The sequence below is a fragment of the Camelus ferus genome, chromosome 3 (genome assembly GCF_009834535.1).
Source record: "Camelus ferus isolate YT-003-E chromosome 3, BCGSAC_Cfer_1.0, whole genome shotgun sequence".
In the NCBI taxonomy this organism is placed as follows: domain Eukaryota; kingdom Metazoa; phylum Chordata; class Mammalia; order Artiodactyla; family Camelidae; genus Camelus; species Camelus ferus.
The window spans coordinates 64,609,753-64,631,248 of record NC_045698.1 but is presented as its reverse complement, the minus strand read 5'-3'; the positions used below and the strand labels follow the sequence as shown (position 1 = coordinate 64,631,248).

Here is a 21,496-nt window from a genome sequence, read left to right as displayed (position 1 = left end):
TAGTAGTGATGGTTTACGGATGTATACATATGTCAGAAAGTCATCAGATTTACAGTTTGAATATGTGTGTATGTGCATTTTATCATATATCAATTATATTGCAATAAATCTTTAATTTTTTTCAATGAATTTGTTTTCAGTTTTACTGAAGATCGCAGTGATACTTTATGTTAGTCACAAGTGTATAAAGTTTTAAGTTATTCAGCCACAAATATCCATACTATGAAACTTTTCAGAAACCTGTCTCATGTCAGGATAGTCTATGGTATTCCAGTGATATGTGTAAGTTTTAAGAACTATATACGTATGATAAGTTTAATTATAATACTCCTTAGTAACTAATTACTCCTCTCAGAACACATTATAAATTGCAGAAGAAAGTAACATTGACATTTCTTGTTTACAGTTAAAGATAAAGAATTCCTTGAAAATTACAACCAATCTCTTGAAAAGTGGTCTCTCTCCCAAGCTGTCACTGGCCTAATAGACACAGGAAGGATATCTGAAGCTGAAGCCCTCTGCACAAAGGTCTTGTTATGAAATTGAGATTCACGGATTCTTACCCTACTTGGAAAATAACTTCAAAAATAGAGTACACCTTATTTAAAAAGCTTTTGGTGGTGGTGGTAGTGGTGATGATGATGGTGTACCCAGTATTTACTGAGTGCTTACGTATAAGCCAGTCGATACAGTCAACAGTTTGTATTTGAACTTCACAATCCTATGACATAGGTGTTTATCCCCATTTTTCCAAATAAGAAAACTAAGGCTTAAAGAGGGTAGATGATTTGCACAAGAGTTCACAGGTAGAAATTGATAGCTTAGAGAACTTTGAGCTCTCATTTGTCTGACTTTTAAGACTTAAGGTTTTAACTTTTTTGGTTTTTTTGTACCATGTAGAAGCAGTATTTTCTTTTGATTTCTGGTTACTTTCTTCAGAATGTAATGGTTTCCAGCATCCTTGCATTTTTCAAAAATTCTGAACCACGTAGAATGATTATGTTGATTGTTAACTGGGTGAATGGAATTATTGAGTAGTTACTTTTTACCTACCTGGATTGTAGGCTCTGTGAGTAAATTCTTATACCTTGCCTAACACATAGTATTTACTATATTTATTGAATAAACAAATCAGTCTCATAAATCTACTCAAAAATAATTTAATGGATAAAGAGAGTTTTAAATACCACTTTTCCTGAAATCATCTTTTTTCATAAATGCTTACCAGGGAGATTGTATTGTCTTTATAGAATTTTTTTTTTCTGGAAAAATCAATATAAATTTTACAGAGAAAGAAGAATGGATCTTTGAAGATCTCTTTGGTCCATGAATTCTCTGAAAAGCAGAGTAATACATTTTCTCTTTTATTTATTTAAGAAATTCCATCTAAGTTCAGGATAGGTTAGTATAATACAGTGAGTGTTTAGTAAGCTTAAATTGACAATTGCTTCATGCTCTCTCTAACAGAATAAGAGATAATTTTATGAATCTTTCCTCATTACTTTAATGTTCCAGTCTCTTACTTAAAAGAAAGCAATCACAAACATTTCAGAAATAAGTACATTTAGGACTATGACCTAATAATAGAAAGTAGCGAAGTGTGTTATTGAGAGACAAGCAATAACTAAAGAATTGTTTAAAACAATAGTGGAAGGACTTCTTTAACTTCTTCTTGTATGTGTATTTGTGTGTATATATACACATATACACACACACACATATATACGTGTACAACATACATACATAATATATTTATACACATATAATACATTTATGTATGTGTATATTTATGTTTTAAGGTATAAATAAATGGCTTAGGGAAATGTATAAATGGATCAATTCTCTTACTCCCAGTATGTAAGAAGTCTGCGCCTGGAGGAAGGACATACAATGAGTATCTTTGTTAAAAAGGTTGAGAAAGGAAAAGATTTATAGCTCTTTCCTTCTTACATATTATAGTTTCTTCCAATAAGGAATAATATTAGCCTTCACTGTTAATTTTGTATTTTCTTAGTTCAGCTGTTTACATTTGGAATCTAATTTTTTAGGATGTCACTAAGAATAAACCAAGTCAAAGGGACGTCCTAAATCTAAGATTAATGACTCATACACTACAGTAATAGCATTATTCATTTTAGAGTTTATTTAAATGTAGAGTTTGATATTCCCAAGATGTTCTATTTGTTTTACATTGGCTGTTGTTTATTTTTTTAATAAGGAAAAGTTAAATTCAGGTGTTTTTGTTTTTAGTATGGAGAATAGCTTAATTGCCTTTTACATTTAACATTTAAGAACCTATTTGATGTATTTCTGTTTGGTATTTAATTTTTAGAATTTAAAAAGTAACCCTGATCAGCCAGCTGTTATATTACTTTTGAGACAAGTTCAATGTAAACCACTCCTGGAGTCACAAAAACCTCTCCCAGATGCTGTCCTTGAAGAGCTGCAGAAAACAGTCATGTCCAACTCAACCTCTGTTCCAGCTTGGCAGGTAAATTCCCTCTTTTTTAATGTAAGTCCTTAATTAAAATGCTTCTTGATATCAAATGAGGTCAGGGTATGCTCCATTTTCTTTGTCTTGCCCTTAAACTCACCATATATTTCTCATTTTCAAGATTTAAAGGGTATTGTGATTAGAGAAACTAAAGAAGTTGAATACTCATTTAGGATCTACTGCTACACTGCTTCAAAGCTTTTAAAATTGTTGATTATAAATTTCCTCCATTTAAAACAGTGTTGAAAATACTGTCTTTTACAGGAGGTTTAATGTAAGAGAGCTTAGTGTTAACATTTTATAATAAGGTTCCCATAATGGTGTTTAACTCTACCTTTAGGGGCAGTGTGTGTAGTTTTTTTTTAAGCCACTTTATAGGTAACGTATATCCAAGATTTTAATGGGTTTTTAATGCCTTTAGAAATATTTTCAGGATTGATTCCTGAATCAATAGACTGTCTGCCCTTTCAGCTGACTCTGGTTATCCACAATGACAAATACATAATGATCACTGTGTACTTTATTCTTACTGATACTAAAATACAAAAAGTATGTCATTATTTTATTCAATTTGTCATAGTTCTTTCTGTGTTCCAGAGACAGTATGAAAGGGGCTTTTTGATATAGATTTTACAGAAGCTTATTTTACAACAGTTTGTTCTTCATTTAGCTCTTTCGTTATTTCAACATTTTGATTGCTGCTTAAAAAGGTTATGTAATGGTATAAAATAGTTGGATTATGCAAGCTAAGCCTCCTTTTTACTTTAATTCTTGAAGAAAGATGCTGCTTTTTTCCCTCAGAATAAATTTGCCATATGAGGGTTAAGATACTTTAATTCTGAGGTCAACTGGATATTGATGATCTCATATTCTTTATCAAGGGGAAAAACATCTTGTCAAACTAAAAGGGAAAATTTAAAGGATAAATTATACAGTGAATAAAGTCTTAAGAGATAGGGTGTATGTTTTCTTTTATACTATGATATAATTCACAATGAATATAGTGTAAAAATCTTAAAAGTACCACTCATTACATATGTATGTACCTTTTTAACCACTACCTTTATATCAGAGTATTTCCCACAGCCTAGCTGTCTCCTCTGTGCCACTGCCTTTGTAATCTCTCCCACCTCAAAAAAATAAAAATAAAAAGGGAACCACTATTCTGACTTCTATCACTTCTATCTAATTTTGCCTGTTTTTGAACTTGATATAAATGGAGTATCCTGTTGTATCTGATTAGTTTCATTCAACATCACCTCTGTGAAATTCATTTAGTTGTTTCATATAGCCATAGTTTTTTTCATTTATTTTTATGACTATACTGTAAAATATCTCTTTTACTGTTGATGGACATTTGGATTCCGCTTGACCCTTGAACATCACAGGTTTGAACTGCACAGGTCCACCTATACATGGATATTTTTCGATAGTAAATACTGTAGTACTGTACGGTCTATGATTGGTTGAATCCTTGGAACTATAGATACAGTAACTATGTTGTTCAAGGGTTCACTGTGTTTCCAGGTTTTGGCTATTATGATTAATGCTGCTGAGTCCATCCTGGAATATGTCTTTTGGTGGGTGATAGAGTATGTGTATATTTACTTTTATTGGTCCTGTCAAATGGTTTTTTAAAATGATTGTCCAACTTAAGTTCCCACCAGCAAATTATGAGCAGCTGAATTGCTGATATTCCTAGATGGTGATTATTGTTTTCCCTTTTCAGTGAATGTGTGGGTAGTAGTATCTTGTGGTGGTTTTAACTTGAATTTACCTGATGACAAACGCTGTTGAGCCTCTATTCATATACTTATTGAACCTTTGGATATCCTCTTTTTAGAGTATTTTTTCCTTAGTGCAGTTTTTCATGGGTTGTTTTCTTACTGAATTGTTGGAATTTGTTGTATTTTCTGGGTACAAGCACAGTTTTGGATGTCTCTGTTGCAGGCATTTTCTCACATCTGTGCCTGGCTTAACACTTTCTTAATATTACTTTTTGATAAGTAGTTCTTAATGAAATCTAGTTTATCATTTTTAAATGGTTAATGCTTTATTGAGGCATTCTGTTTAAGAACCCTGCTTAACTTCAAGTTCATGAAGATACTGTTCTGTTTTTCTTTAGAAACAATTGTTTTACCTTTCACATGTAAATCTGTAGTTCATCCTGGATTAATTTTTGTGAATGTTACAGGGTCAGGGTTCATTTCTTTTTCATGTGAACATGTAATTGTCCTAGCACCATCCTTTGAAAAGAACATTATGTCTCCACTGGATTGTAGTGATGCTTTTGTCATAAATCAGGTGATTGTGTATGTGTGGGTCATTTAGGGCTCCCTATTCTTTTACTTCTTTTTCACTGATCTGTTTGTTTATTCTTGCTAACAGCTTTATAATTAGTTTTGATGTGTGGAGTTAATATTAAGAGCTCCAGCTTTTTTGTTTTCCTTCAAGTTTGTCTCAGTCATTTTAGGTCTTACATTTACATATAAATTGTCAATTACCCTCCCCTCCCCAACAAAGCAAAAGCCCTACTGGGATCTTGATTGGAATTGCATGAATCTATAGTTTAATTTGGAGAGAATTGACAAAGTATTACTATTGAGTTTCTCTATCCAGAAATGTTTTATAGTCCTCATTATTTAAGTTTTAAATTTCTCTAAGCAGTGTTTTACAGTTTTCAATATAGAGGTCTTTTACATTTTTGTGTTACATTTATTTCTAAGTTGATTTTTTTTGCTCTATTGCAAGTAGTATTTTTTCTGTATGTTAGTGTCAAACATGTAGAAATACAGTTGGTTTTTATATATTAACCTTCCAGGAACCTTGCTAAATAAATTCACTTATTCTTTTGAAATGGTTTTGGGTTTTCTATATACACAATTATGTGCTTTGGAATAATGAAGTTTCACTTTTTCTTTCCAATATTTTTATGCTAATTTTTTCTTGCCATATTGCACTGTATAAAGCCTCGAATACAATGTTAAGCAGAAGTACTGATAAGGGAGCATTCTTCTTTTATTCTCTACCTCAGGTAGAAAGCATTTACAATTTCATGATTAAGTATAATATTTGCTTTAGGTTTTTGTAGATTTGTCTATCAGATTCTAAAATGGCTTTCCAGTTTATATTCCAGATTAAGGACGTTCTTTTCTATTCTGAGTTTATCGAGAAAGATTTGTTTTTTATTATGAATGAGTGGGTTTTGCAGGGAGCATCTATGAAAATGGTTCCTTTTCTTTATTCTGTTAATGTGGTAGATTGCATTGATTTTCAAACGTTAAATCAACATTTCATTCTTAGAAGAAACCCTACTTGGTCATGACATATTATATATTGCTAGAGTCAATTTGTTAATTTCTTTGTTTAGAATTTTTGTACCTATATTCATGAGAGAGATTGGGCTGTAATTTTTCTTTCTCTTAAGGTTCTTGTTAGGTTTGGTATCTGTGTTATTCCTTTTTTCTCTATTTTCTGAAAGAGTTTGTATAAGAGTAACATTTATTTCTTTAATGTTTGGAAGAATTCATCATTGAAGCCATTCAGGCCAAGAATTTCCTTTATAGAAAAGTTTGTGTCTTTTTAAATTAGAGATTAAATTTTTTAAATAGACATAGAACTCTGAAGATTTCCTGTTTCTTTAACATTAGTGAGTTGCAAGGAATTTATTCAGCACAACTCTATTTCAAATTTATTAGCATAAAGTTGTTCAAGATATCCTCTTTTTTTTGTAAAATCTGTAATAATTTTCCCTTCTGCATTCTTATATTGGTAGTTTTGTGTTGTCTTGATAACAAGCAATTTTATTAACATTTCAAAGAACCAGCTTTTTGTTTTGATTTTATTATACTTTCTTTACATGTTATTTATTTCTTTGTTATTTACTTAACTTTCTTTGGATTTAGTCCCCCCCACCCCCAGCTTCTTGACATAGAAACTTAAAAATTTTTCATCTTTCTGCAATATATGCACCTTTTAAGATTTTATGTAATGCTTTCATTATCATTCATTTGAAATGTTTTCTCATTTCTAGTTTAATTCCACTTAATCAGAATGCACTTTGTGTGATTTTAATTATTTCAAATGTGTTCAGACTTGTTTTATGACCTATTGTAAGGTCAGATTTGATAAATGCTGCATACACATTTGCAAAGAATGTATTTTGCAGTTATTGAGTGTAGTCTTCTAAATATTTCATTTAAGGCAAGCTGATTATGTTTAAATCTTCTGTATCTTTACTCTTTTGTCTGTTTCTTTCATCATTACTGAGTTAGGCATGTTAAAATCTCTAACTTTGTTTCTGGATCTGTCTCCTCCTTCATTTCTATCAAACTTTGCTTCATAAATTCTGTGATTAGGTGTACACAAATGTCAGAATGTTATATCTTCTTGTTGAATTGACTGTTTCATCATTATGAAGCAACCGACTTTATCTCTTAACATTTCTTGTCTTAAAGTCTACTTTGTTGGTACAGCTATGAAAACTGCTTTGATTAGTATTTATATGATATATCTGTAATGTGTAAAAAAAAAATCACATTGAATTTTTATTTTGTTCCTGACTTGCCATCTTGGGAGACTTTTTAAGAATTCAGAGTAGATGCGGATAGTAAGTAAGCTGTTGCTAATGGAATTGGCAAGAATGGCTACCTCTTTCTTGACTTGTGATTTTTGTTGTAGGGGCACAAAATTTACCAGTAATTAAATTAAAACTGTAACTTTATCAAAGTTTATTGAATTTGTTGGAAGTAGACTGTGTACTAAACTAAATCTTTTGGGATCTTCTCTTTCTGTTCCTCAGTGGCTGGCACACATTTATCAGTCGCAAGGGATGATGGGTGCTGCAGAGATGTGTTATAGGAAAAGTCTCCAAGTAGCATCCCAGCAGGGCAGCTGGAGTGGGAAGCTCTCAAGTTTGTTGAGACTAGCACTGCTTGCATTAGAAGTCTGCATGGTAAGATCATGTTGTTATTATTATTATGAAAAATTGATTCTTTTATTTTTTGTAGGATAAAAGCTTTTTACATAGTGATATTCCATAGAGTGCCTATTGTCTCATCGCCTTCTAGCATGGTCTCCTTATGGACTTTGTATTTGGGCTTTTGATGGGCATAAGAGTAACATAACATAAACCCATAGATTACAGCAGAACATTGTCACTGTTTAGGGGAAAAAACAAAGATTATAATTTTAAAAGTTGAATTTTGGCAAAATATACCTTTTTGTTTCTTAGTGATTTAACTTAGAATTAACCTAGCTAGTCATCTGTGACAGAGATGCCAATAATTGACATTTTAGTCATTTCTCAGTTCAATTTGAGATTCTATAAGAGGGACTTCTAGTAATTTTTTGGCTTGATATGTTTTCTGACACTAAGTTAGGTATATTAGTGTAGAAGTTTTATATGCTACTGTGGAAAACTCTTCAAGATAAATATTTAAGTGGATGTGAAAGGGCAAACTACGGAACAGTGTGTATGATACTGTATTTGAGTGTATTATGTGAGGTATATATTTTTAAGAATATGTATCTCGAAATATATTCTGTGCATTTACATGTGTGCACACTAATAGGGACATAGATGTAAAAAGATATAAAGGAAACTTAATGGCAGTTATGTTGGAGAGTAGTACTGGGGGTCTTAAGTGGTGGTGGGGGAGAATTTGTCATTTTATATCCTTTGATGGTGTTTGATTTTTTTATCATATGCATGTTACTTCTGTAATTAAAAGATAAAATGTCATTTTTTGGTTTATGTGACTGGAAGAAATTGTCCTAGACAGGCCTGAATTAACTCATGCTTTTACCATAGTAATCTGTTGCCAACATTATTTACTTGCTTTAACTAGACATTTTGACAAAGAAATATAAGAATTAGGAAATTAATTCAGCTTTGGTGCTATTACTATAGAGCATATGTCAGAGCTCCTTAGCTTGGAGCCATGTTTTGTTCATCTTTGCATCCTTGCTTTACCTCTCTGCCTTACACATAGGAGTTCCTCAACTGGTGGTTTTTGAATGAATGAACAAATAGTAACAGTAGTCAAATTTGAGGTGATTTGGCTGGAAAGAAATGGTGGTTAATCATAATTGTAGACCACCAAACATTTTGTTTTGTTTGTCCCATGTTTTTATTTAACAAAGGTCTTTGTGACCTTGGTAGCTGGTGGGCTGTGGAAGCCACATGTGGTACCTATAAATGCTCTTGAATATGTGAACTCGAGAAGTGGATACTCTTCTAGTCTAACTTATGATTTGTTAATTAATAAATTTTATTTAGTGGTGTGATTTTTTGTTTGTTCTTCATGCTGCAAAATTGAATCTGACCTAGAGTAAAATAATAGTAGCAATAATAATAGCAAACATACAGCACACTCAGCCTGTGCTAGGTTCTGTTACAGTGCTTTACACATGTTAACTTATTTAATATTCATCAGAACCCTATTTTACAGATGAGGAATTACAATTTAGTAATACCCGTGCATACCTGCCTCCCCCTCTCCAACCACTGCTGCCACTACAAAAAGTGTTTTCTCTGAGAGCCTTGGTTCTGGTTCTGCCATTTACTTCCTCTGGAAACTTCAGCCAATTAAGCTGTCTAGAGGCCCTTCTGCCTCTTTTTTTGGTAATAGTGGAGGTAGTAATACCTACTCTGCCTTCTTACAGGGTTGTTAGGAATATCAAATGAAATAACATTTACAAATGCCTTTGTAAACTTTAAAGTACCATCCACATCTCATTTGCTTGTTATAAGATTTGATACCCAATAATTATTATAAGGAGATATCACATTTCTCTGGTAAATAGCTGGCAGTGTGCAGAGGATGAGTCTATTAAAATTAGACTGTTTTATGAGAGGCTATTGTATGTGTGATAATATATGAACAGGCTATTAAACCGAAAGGTTCAGCTAAGATATTAAATATCAGATTCCAAAGAGAGATATCAGATCAAGATACAGGTTTCTGAAGCAGGTAGAAGACTGACCTATATGGAATAAAAGGATTAGAAGAGTACAGGTGGAAGATTGTGAAGAAATGTCTTTGGAGAAAGCTGTTACCTCCCCCATCGTCTCCCTGGCACATTTCCACACACAGATACCCAGCAGGTGAGGAAGGGAGTGCTGCCAGGGAGAGGGAGGCTTTGGTGTGTGACCTCTGAGGTCCCGAGGCACGTGTCTGGAAGCACACAAACAGGTGTCTGACCCATGCCTCAGAAGCCAGGGCTCCACTTGCTGTGGAGGGAGTTGTTTATGTTTTGGAAAGTGACCGCGTGCTTTTGGGAGAGAGTGGTCAGCAGTGGGTGAATCCTAAACGTGGGTTGGAGTCTGTGCTTGGGTATAAGATGCCCTCTATCTTGTGAAAGACAGTTGCTGCCATGTGGAGTTGGCAGCACTCCCAGAGCTTGTTAGAGCCAGGAATGAATGATGCTAGCTGAGATAGTGGACTGGCATAGGGATTATCTTAGACCCTGTCCAGCAGAGCCACCTAGAGGAGTGATGGGATCTCAGCAGAAGGGAAGCTAGAGATTTCCAGATTGCCGAGGGATGTGAAGAGAGTAAGTGGAATGGAGTACCTTCGTCCAGGTTAGTGGAGCTGCAGCCAAGCAGGACTGCTTTGTGGGTGTGCGTCCTATCCTGTGCACTTGCACAGGGCTCCACACTGCATTTAATACTCTGCGGTCACCATCTTGAAATTCTCCATCATTTTTGAGCAAAGGGCCCTGCATTTTTGTATTAATTTTGCACTGGGTCCCACAGATTACATAGCTGGTCCTGCAATAGAGATTACCCACAAAGTTGGGAATCTCTGGTAAATCCAGGAAACTCTGGTTGAGAGAAGGAGCTTTAAAGATTTGTCAAGCTGAAAGAGCTAGCATCATTTTACAATGGTACCAGTCAAACACAAATTTCTGATATTTCAGTTGGGGCCTGAAACTACAAGCAAGAAAAGGTAGTAGTGTGGTTCAGAGGAGTAAGTCATCTCCCGCTGCCTGTAAGCACACCCTGGTGGGGAGCTGAGGAGACGGGAGTGGGATGCAGTCTTCACCTTTGGGTGAAGATTGAAGTATTGAAAAGAAGAGAACATTCTAATTATGACTGTGCTTGTGAATGAATGTCAGAGTCATGAGACGTACTGTAATTTACATCCAGGGGTGAAGGAAAAGTCTCCTTCATATAATAAATTTTAAAGACATGATGAGAGACAAAAATAAGTATATTCTAACCACATTGTTTAATATACCAGTTACATATAGAAGCTATTATATATTAATATTTGGGCTAACTTTGCAGATTACTTTACATGAATTCTTGGAATTTGGAGAGTGCATTATAAAAGCAACCAGTGAGAGTTTTATGTTACCAGTTTTTAAAAATATATTCGGAATAATTTTATTAGTGTGGGCCTTGCCTTACATTCTTTGCCAGATCCTATTGCTCTCAGCTTTGTGGAAGATGCCTCACAACCTCTGTTCTCTGTTTTCAAATCCATTATCGCTATGGCTTTCTCTTCCTTGATTACACAAATTACTATTGTCTGTACTGCACTCAGAGTTTATTGCTCTAACTTTAAAAAAATAATTTAGTGTTTGAGATGGACTGTGTATTGACTCATTATGTTGACTTTATTAAAACATGTACTGTAGATACCTGTGATCATGAGATCTTGGTTACAATTTGAGGTTTCTAATGAAAGATTTTAAATGCATTTTTTTTCTCCTTAGTATAATTTGTAGAGTGTTCACTGTTTTATTTTCAGTTACTGTTCCTTAGGAAATATTTATCTATGTTCTTTCTGAGTCAATACATACTATAAGAAACTAAAGTTTGCAACCTAAGAAATGTATTGGTATCTTAACATTTTTCCCATTAAGTGAAATTCTTAAAAAAGTTTTCAGAATTGATGACTTTGATTTAATTTTTTATCTCTGATCTGCTTTGCACCTTTTTCCTATATTGAGATTTCATTAACATATTTCATTTCAGGCTTTTGTCTTAGATAATTTTGAAATGTAGAACTTTGTATTTATCATAAACAGTTAAAGAATCATATTAAATTGAGTTTTGTATACTTGGTAGACCAGAAGCTTAGTAATTAATAGATTTTATTCATCTATATAATAGAGTAGTGCATTTTCTTTTAACAAATATTTTAGTGTTTTTTAAAATGATATCTACTCTTTGAAACCTTCCTTTAATCCCAGTCAACCCTTGTTTTGTAGCTCCCTAAGGGTAGGGATCAGATCTTAGCCATTTTGTAGAATTATGCTTCCTGTAGCATTTACATGGCAGCTTGGATAAGTAGGCACTCAGTAAATGAGAACTGATTGCATTTTTCAAAGTTAACATGTCAAATGTTTAATGACTTAATATTTGTCTTTTATTTTTTTAGGCTAATATTTCCAACAATCACTGGCCATCCTTGGTTCAGGAAGCTACAACTGAAGCCTTGAAACTTTGCTTTTGTCCACTGGCTGTCCTTTTACAAGCTTTGTTACAATTCAGCCGCAAAATGGGGGCAAGGTATCAAGAATCTTTTGTTCATTTTTTCCTTGGAAATATTTCTTCACTTTTAATCCTTCTAGGAAACAAAGATTTAGAATTAGTTTAAAAAACTTTGGTGTAATTCATACATATATATCTACTATGGACAGGCTAGTTCTAATAGCCCAATAAAGAAGAAAATAAAGTCTTAAAATTATTTTTAAAAAGTAATTTGGTAAACAGATATAGAATATGAGAGATCTGGCATGACAGCATTTCAAGTGAAAAAGGCCTTGGAATTTTTGCTTTTCACTTATTTTAGGTTGACCCAACAGTATATAAATGTGGATTCTAGAAACAAACAAAATCCAGAAGACCCAAGTTCAAGGCTAGGTTGACATAAGTTATTGCAAGATAGTAAGCTATGAAAAAAGTAATAAATATTGAAAAGTGGGAGACATTATAAATAATGTGATTTTTATATCTAGAAAAATCCAAAAGCTTCATAGATTAAAATATAAAAATTTTAGCAGTCTTTTTATTGAAGGAGGGGATGGGGTTAGAAATAAGTTTGAAGAAAATTACTTAAACATTATATGGATGGAAAAACAGACAAGAATATTTTTAAATTCTGAGAATAATATCTAGCTCCAATGGATATCACACGTAATACAAAGCACCTGTAAGTAAAACAGTGGCTTAGGAGCACATGTTACTGGAACAGAATAGACATTACAGATATAGTGCTTAACACATATAAATATGTGACAGAGGTCACATCAGCACCACAAAATAGGAGTGAAGGAAGAGTTAAGACCTATGGCTAATAGGCAGTTCCAGTATCATTTATTTATTCTGGGAGGCCATTATTTATATGACTGATTTTACCAGGAAATATTTTAGGGTATAATTTGAACTTTCTAATGAACTCCTTCTGCTGAATTCAGTATCCATGACTTAGGGGGCCATAACCCACAACCCCTCGTAATCTCTGTCAGCACCTCCCATAATTTTTATCACCACCCAAAATCAGCCCAAATAAAAACAGCTAAAGAAAAAACAGTGTACTTGCTAAGTGATTCCTATGTAAAAGCATCTTCAAGACAAGTTCTTTAGCTTCTCTCTGAAACCAATTGCTACTTATTCAGCAGTTTTGAAGTTACCACAGTTTGTGTTTTTTCTTCCAGTACAGAAGTTTTTCGAGTTATAGATGTTAGTAAGTTAGGAAATAAACAATTAAAACACAACTGTAAATCAGCCTGTTATTTACATGGGTTCAAATATTATACATATTCTTGAAAAAACACACTAAAAGCTTGATATTATACACTTAGCCTCTAGTATAGATGTTAAATATTTCTTCTTGTTCCACTCTATACTATCTTTGTATTATTTATTGATGTATTTATTACCTGCCTATTTAAAAAAAAAAAGTAGAGATAGAGCATGCAGAAGTGCTTATAAAATAGGGACCATTTCTCCATTGTATTTGGAATGAACCTTAATTTACATATCTGCAAAATGGAAATAGTAATAGCACTCTATGTTACAAGATTGTGAATGTTAAATGTGACCATATGTTTAAAACGTTTAGCATAGTACCTCATATATAATAAACACTTAGTAAATATTAACCATTATTATTACATGTATAAAAAACTCATGAGTGTTCAGCACCATGCCTGTAAAAGAATGGGAAAGATAATGTGTGCCTGTAACTTGTGTATGAAATATCTTGCATTAACAAATTTACTAAATGTAAATATCTTGTATTAACAAATTTACTAAATGTAAATACCTTTTTCCCAGAGAAACACGGCGACTTTTGGAGAGAGTGGTGTATCAGCCTGGGTATCCCAAGTCTATTGTGTCAACTGCACGTTGGTACCTGCTGAGACACTTACATGCCAAAAATGACGATGAGCTCATTGGTGTAAGAGTTGATTTTATTAAAAATATTTCATCTTGGACCTTTGTTGGAGGAGGGGTGAGAGTTGCTGTGCTGTGCCTTGTAGGATGTCTCACAGCATCCCTCACCACTCTAACCACTGATGCCAGTAACACTGCCCTCCTCCCTTCACCCAGCTTGTTGCAACTGAAAATGCCTTCTAGACATTGCCACATCATACGTGAGGTGTGATCATCCCTGGTTGAGAACCACTGATTTAACCTGTGGGAAATATATTCCCCTAGTGTACTCTGTAGCATAAGAAAAGATAGACGAAGGTGCCAAGTCCTGGTTGTAATATTCCTTATGACCATTGTAGTGGAGGCAAATAGGTAGATAGGGTAGGTTTAGAAGTAGTAGAATTTAATGGAATGTGCATGTTATCTTTGGAAAAGTTATTTTACTTCTTATTGTCTTTTCTGTAAAATGCACATGACAATTTTTACTCTATTTCTCATGGCATGGCTCTGGTATCTAAATATGTAAACATAAATAGTTGACCCTTGACCAACATGGGTTTGAACCGTGTGAGTCCACTTATATGCAGATTCTTTCAATAGTAAATACTCTAGTACTATAAGATCTGTGGTTGGTTGAATCTGTAGATGCAGAACCTTGGATATGGAGGGCTGACTATGAGGAATACATGGATTTTCTCCACTGTGCAGAGGGTCTGTGCCCCTAACCCCACAATGTTCAGTGGTCAACTGTGTGTGTGTGTGTGTGTGTATGTGTGTATTATATATATATACTATATACACACACATATAAATTTTTTAAAAGGAAGAGTATGTAAAACACTTTTTGGGTTAAAATTCTTATAACTTCAGCCAATAATTTTTGGGGGGGTAGGGGGATTAGGTTTCTTTATTTCCTTATGTACTTAATGGAGGTGCTGGGGATCGAACCCAGGACCTCATGCATGCTAAGCACGCATTCTACCACTGAGCTATATCCTCCTTCCAGCCAGCAATTTTAAAATCACAATGAAAATTAATGAGAAGTTTTTTTTAATACCTACAGCATTTGAAATACTGTTTGGTGTAGTGATAAATACAATATTTAATAAATACTGATGAAAACAATGCTTGGAGAAAGGCATTTGAATGTTGGGAGACAGTTCCGCAGGGTCTCTTGCATTTCTAAACATCCTGTGAGCAGAGGACCTGACTGCCCATTGTTCTGGACTGTTTTTTCAAGGATGTTTGTATAGTGAGAGCCTTGGGAGCCTGAGATAAGTGTCTCCCTCCAAAAGCAGAGAGTGGTCATGAGTCAAGTCTCCTGGGCTCAGGGTTCCTCTCTTGTCAGGCAGCCCACTGTGTATGTGGGAAGCTGTATGCATCCATCCATGTCACCTCTTTGAGACTAGAGTGCCATGGGAACAGACGCAAATATGTTAATGTTCATGGTGTTCGCTATACCACGAGTGATAAAGACTTTTTATTAATTCTCTGACCCAGGAGGCCTGTGCCTTTTGGCAGTATCCATGCAACTGTGACAGCTAACTTATTAGCTGGCAAAGAGAGCAAAATCTCGGACCCTTCACAGTGTTTGAAAATGAACAATCAAAAAACATTTGAGTAATCAAATGATCATCTGAAATTAATCTAGCTTGTGGAATTGGTGAAAATCATGGAAGAGTTCTTGACAGAGCTTAAAACCTTGAGCCTCGAGCCTCAGCTGTGGTTTTAAAGGAAAGCAATGTCATTTGGACAGTTCTATGCATAAAATGGTCTTTGGGGTGAGGGTTTAGAGGTGACAGTATTGTAAGTAAAGACTCTAAACAAAACTGTTAATTTTATGCAGTGCTGACAGTGGTAATAGTCAAAACGTTGACATCTATACTAATTGAGCATTTGAACAAATTGTGCTTATCTCTGATGTTAGCTTTGGTTGAACAGTTTATTTTAGGAAAAATGACTGAAATATTGCACATAGTCACTTTTCTTTTGTAGTTTGATATTCCCTGCTGCCCTTTAGCATACTTGGCTTCTATGAGTCAAATGTAGATATTGTTAATAAACGAAACACTAACGTTCCTGTGTGTGATTTCCCATAGGTGCTGATAAACAATGCCACAACTCACGGAGATACAAGAGCATTGGAATTGAATCAGAAATTGTCCTCACAATAACAATGCATTATTTTAGAAGTAAGCAAGCAAAGAAAAAGCTATTAGAAAGAATGAAACAATGAATCAAGACTTTTCCCTAAAGCAACAGTTTAAAAAACTATAGTTATAATCATCCATGCCTTTCTTTAAATCTAGAGATATTTAAGTTCTTAAGCTAGGGATGTAATTTGCTGTAAACTCTTAATATAACTTTAATCTGGAAAACATATTTGATTTTGAAAAGTCCATAATTAAAGGAAAAACCATGATTCCCTTAGTTGCTTAGTTTTTTGTAAACCATTATTTCCTCCATCTTGCATGGTGCACAATAGGATTTTTTTAAGTAATCCCTTACAATAAAGCCTTAATGGTCATTTTCTAAATAATGTGCAAAAGCATATTAGCACAAAGCAGAATTTCATTTGTTAAACAACAAATTAAAAGATTTAATTCCTTCTATGAATGCTAGAGTTCAGGAGACCAACTCATCTAAAATCCAGATAATCTTATAACAAATAATGGTTCATCTCAGATTCTGTTGAAGCATAATATAAATGTTGGTGAGTCTTAGACTTAATGGATATGTTTATGTAATTCAAAACACTCAGGTGTATGGCTGTATTTAAAAAATTAATGGAAAATTTTGGAAAAATGCTGACAGTATTTAATCATGTAGTTCCTTCAACTGTGATAAGATGAACTTTCTTAACTAAAAAAATACAATGTCTTGTTTTCTTTATAGTATCAATATCAGATATAATTTCAAATTTTAAAACTTGAAAGCACATTTACGTATTTTATTTTTTCAAAAAACCCTTTATATATTTGAAGAAGCTGTACATTGCCTACTTTGGATTTGTGGTCTTAAAAAATGTTTTCAGACATTTACATATTTATTGTATGAAAATAGGTAATTCATAATTTATGCACATAGTTTCTCTAAACCATCAGCTTCACAATATTACTTTGTGAGATAATATAACTTGATAATATTCTGTAAATTTTACTTCAGAAGTTAACCTATTGAAGTAACTATAATTTGATGAATCCCCAAATTTCACTGAATATTATCATCATTGAGACCTATGCAGTCAGAATCTTTAGAGTAGGCGCTATGAGCGCATGTTAAAGGCATGCGAGAGAGTCTAATGTTGGGCCATCAGGTTTGTGAACTGCTGTCCATTGATGATCCTGTCCTCACAACTGTCAAACAGATTCAGTGCTTTTAACAGCCTGGTCCATATACTGAGCAGAGCTGCACTGAAAAGGCTGCCTGTGAAGCCCTGGTGCGCACGCCCTCCTGCTTCCTCAGGAAGGCACATGGGCCTTTACCTGCAGAATGAGCTGCAGCTGTCTGCTTGCATGTTTACGAGTCAGTTCTTGTTCTCCATCTGCTTTCTGGGTGTCACTTGCTTCACAAGGTCACTCACCGACACTATGGACTTGGCTAGCCTTTGCTCAAGGCCTGTATCCAAGGAGTAAGCTTTTGACTCCATTGCCTAGTTCTGGCCTTCAGGAACCACAGACCCAGGTTTTCTAGAAAGGAAAACTGGAAAATACCTTCGTTATAGTATCTCAGGTAATTCTTTTTTTGCATGGATGTAGACACATCCTCTCTTTTGTTTGTTGTCTTCGCTTCAAATTACTGCCCAGTTACTGTGAGCCTCGAACCATTCCTAACTATACAATTTATATAGAACTGACTTTGTGCCAGACCTATGCTAAGTATTTAAACATTGTCATTTAATCTCAGTAAAGGAGAATGGTGCTAAACAGCATGCTTAAAGCAAAGAAAATTGGAAGTCAATCACTGTTACCAGATTCTAGGAACTTGAAAAGTGACTGAAATTTCTCTTCAGAGTTTATATATAAGTTTAATTAGATTGAAAGTTATTTCCTGAAATACAAATATTTAGCATCCATATTAAATATTTCACTATATTCATTATTTCTTTGAGAATCATAGTATATTTTCTACTAATTTTTATTTATTTGCTTATTGATTAATTAGATGTTTATAGGCTAGCTTGGCATCTGATAATTTCTTATGGGAGAAGTACATTTCAGCTTATGAGTAAACTTTTGGAACACAATCTGTTTGGGATCACTTGTCATATTTCTTGAAATGTCCCTTGCATTAATTTCTTGTCAGGACTAAAAACACTGTAGTTTAAAATGCTGTACTCTTCTTCCACTTTATAAAATGAGTTGACAACTTCCTTTAATTTGGGAATCTATACAGAGCAGGATTGGACAGCAATACTCAGTTTGTACAGTAAGGCAATTAAAAGGTGTGGTTATTTAAAGCAATATGAAACATAATAGTTAGGTGAATATTTTATGCTAAGTAACATATAAATGTGAAAAGATATGTATTTGGTTACTCCATAAAGAAATTGATACCTGCTTTGGGGAGATTTTAAAGAACACAAAAATGAAACACATTTTATGTATGAGTCAGTGTGGCTTGCAGATTTTACTTTTTGTGCATTAAAAAATGTGAAAACTTTGTTTTGACAAGGTTGACCCTTGTCTCTATTCAGGTCTTCCTTTTTCCCACTTTAGTTTTAATGGATAGAAAACTTCTTGGGCTTCCATGCTGCTTGTTAAAAGGTATAGCACTCAGCTGCTGGTTACAAACTGACCTTCAATTTGTAGGAGAGGAACTTTAGAAAGATACATTTGTGTATCACATACAAGTACAGTAATCTTTCCGTGTGTGTGTGTGTGTGTGTGTGTGTGTGTGTGTGTATTTGAAAAGTAAAGTACAGGTAAAGTAAAAGGTCAAAAATTCCCCTAGAGTATATGCATCATTTTTGGGTTAGAAAATATAGTCACTTAAGATCTTTTGCACCTGAAGACCACTCACAATGTCTAGCTATCCCTGTGCTGTATAATAATTCCTTTCTTTGGCTGATTAGCAACTTTTTGCATAGCAGTATTACTTTAAATTCTAGTGTAAAATAGAAGCCCTATATAACAATTTTTTTTTTATAAATGCTAAATTATCTTTAGACCTCAAAATGTTTTGAAATAAGAAATTTAAGAGTAGTATTTCTTTAACAGTATTATGAAATGTTTGCAACATTTTTTCTTGTATTTTGAACTTAAAATTGAAATACCTATTTATTTTAGTGAAGGGAAATGATGCAAGAAGAGAGATCATTAAAATTGGAGTATCTGTTGAAAAAGGCAGTGGGTTCCATATTACATCACTGAACTGTCGAAATAATTAGTATGTCGTGATCTCTCCTGAGTTTGAATCATTACAAAAGTTCATTTGGGCTTCATGCTTCACCATATATGTTCCCTGTATATAATACCTATTATAAAAACATATTTAAGTTATATTAATTTTTCTGGAGAGATGATAGGTAATGAAAAAAATGCTCATCTTGTTATTTTTGCTTGTGGTAGGCAGAAAAATGACCTCCTAAAGGATCCAGGTCCTAATCCCTGGAATTTGTGAGTATGAGGCAAAAGAGACTATGCAGATATGATTGATTAGTGGTTTGGACCTTGAGATGGAGAGATTAGCCTGGATCGTCCAGGTGAAGCCAGTTTAATCAGAAGAATCCTTACAAGTGGAGAGCCTGTCAGAGAGAGAAAAGTGACAAAAGAAGAAGGTCAGAGAGATTCGACATTGCTGGCTTTGAAGATGGAAAAAGAGGGCCACCACACATGTTAATAAGGGTGGCCTCTAGAAACTGGAAAAAGCAGACTTTGTCCTATGGAATTCCCAGAAAGGGATGCAGCCTGCTAATACTTCATTTGTAGCCTGGTGAGACCCATGTTGGACTTCTGACTTACAGAACTGTAAGATAATAATTTCATACTGTTTTTAAGCCACTAAGTTTGTGGTAATTGTTATGACAGCAGTAGAAAATTAGGACACTGCTCATTGTGAAAACCGTTAAAATGAAAACACATCCGTTTGAATTTGAATTTTACCAGATCACTGCAACTGGGGATCGTCATCTAAATTGTTGCCCAAAAAGAGGGTCATCAGATGAAGATGATGAGTTATTAAAAATGGTTATTGTGAAAACATAAATTTCAAAAGTATTTAAGTTTAAGGAACATGAGGCTGTTCGTTTCTGTAATAGTATCCGTCTGCTCTCATTTGATATTCTACTCACAGCACAGCATCACCAACATAGTTAAGTACTTCATTCCAATTCTCTTTAAAAGGAACTGCATTAAATTATACTCACAAAACCTAAGTAGCATATTTCAAACTGGGTTTCAATATTGAATGAGGATGTGACTGAATAAGTCTTATCTCTTGGCCTTTTATGTGAATTTGTAAAATCAGGACCTTGAGCTAGATTTCAAATGGCAGCATTCTGTTGTTCTGAGGTCACCAAGGTTTTCCAAGTCCCAAAGAGAGCTAAAGCGAAATACTGAAATAAACTGCTTGGTGCAGTACCTGCTGAAGCAGCAGTTTCCTGGTTTCCAGTGAACAGCCTGCTGCCACAACCCCCCACCCCCACCCCCACCCCCGCTTACAAACCTGCTTAGGGTAGAACCCCTTTTAAAAGAGACTTCACTGTACAAAGGTGGGTAATCAGTACCAGGTACTAAGACCCTGAGAAGGAAAGTAGAACTACACTTTGAGAATATTTCAATGAAAGCCAGCTTCTGTGAATGGTTGAATGGAGTTATATGTGCCTGCTACGCGCCAAACAGGTTATATATACTTCATTCAGAGAGAATACTCACATTAAGTAGAATGTGCACGTTGTTTGATTATCTGACTTCCAGGTGACTTAAATAACTTGAATTTCTAAGACTGCCTTTTTAATGTCATTTCCTCTCCTTTGATCATGCAAAATATGGTCATTGCTTAATCTCCATGGAGAAAAAAAAGCTGCATAGTTCAGTATCAGGTGATCAGGAGTTATTTTGGAAAACCACTGTATTCTGTTTTTAAAAGTTCTAGTCTCAATTGTTCTGTCCAATTTTAGTAGGTCAAGAAAGGGAAAAGTAGTAGTGTACAAACAGTTTTTATGTGAAGACTATTTGCTGGCTTCGGGAGTTTGGAAATTAGCCTGGTGAGAAGTCAGGTGGTGTGCAAGAAAGACTACTGCAGGGTCTGTCTTGGCAGACAGAGTTACGTGGGTTTTTTGCCTTTGTGCATTCCTGGTAGTGTTAATTTCTTTTATGTTTGAGACACGAGTGTCTCTGGGCACAACAGAAAAGCCAGATGGAACAGAAGTTTCTCTGTGTTGGAAAGAAGGAGATTGGAGAGAAAAGGCACTGCTGAGAAGGCAAATTATATTGTCAAAAGCAGCTTCGAGAGGATAGAAATAAATGTATCTCAGAATTGCCTGAGGCCAGCCCTGCAGTTTGTCAGATCAAGTGTCATGCATGGCTTTTGTGTCAAAGAACTAGTTTCAGAATAAATTATTTATTAGCTCACTAGACCCAGATTTAGGCAGCAGTGAATACCTGTGA

General features: G+C 34.3%; 1 protein-coding gene across 5 annotated transcripts in view; it reads left to right on the top strand.

The window, feature by feature from the left end:
* Positions 1-20,835, top strand: part of TTC37 (tetratricopeptide repeat domain 37) — a 134,881-nt gene extending 114,046 nt beyond the window's left edge. For 4 of the 5 annotated variants that reach the window (XM_032476249.1, XM_032476261.1, XM_032476229.1 and 1 more), the window contains 6 exons: positions 407-528; positions 2,333-2,491; positions 7,296-7,448; positions 11,887-12,017; positions 13,788-13,911; positions 15,986-18,563. In XM_032476249.1, the coding sequence (XP_032332140.1) occupies positions 407-528; positions 2,333-2,491; positions 7,296-7,448; positions 11,887-12,017; positions 13,788-13,911; positions 15,986-16,060 (764 nt within the window). In that variant the 3' untranslated portion in view covers positions 16,061-18,563. Of the gene's footprint in view, positions 1-406; positions 529-2,332; positions 2,492-7,295; positions 7,449-11,886; positions 12,018-13,787; positions 13,912-15,985; positions 18,564-19,456 lie in introns of those variants that run through there. The other variant, XM_006194506.3, reaches the window with a different exon arrangement.
* Positions 20,836-21,496: the final 661 nt, after the last annotated feature.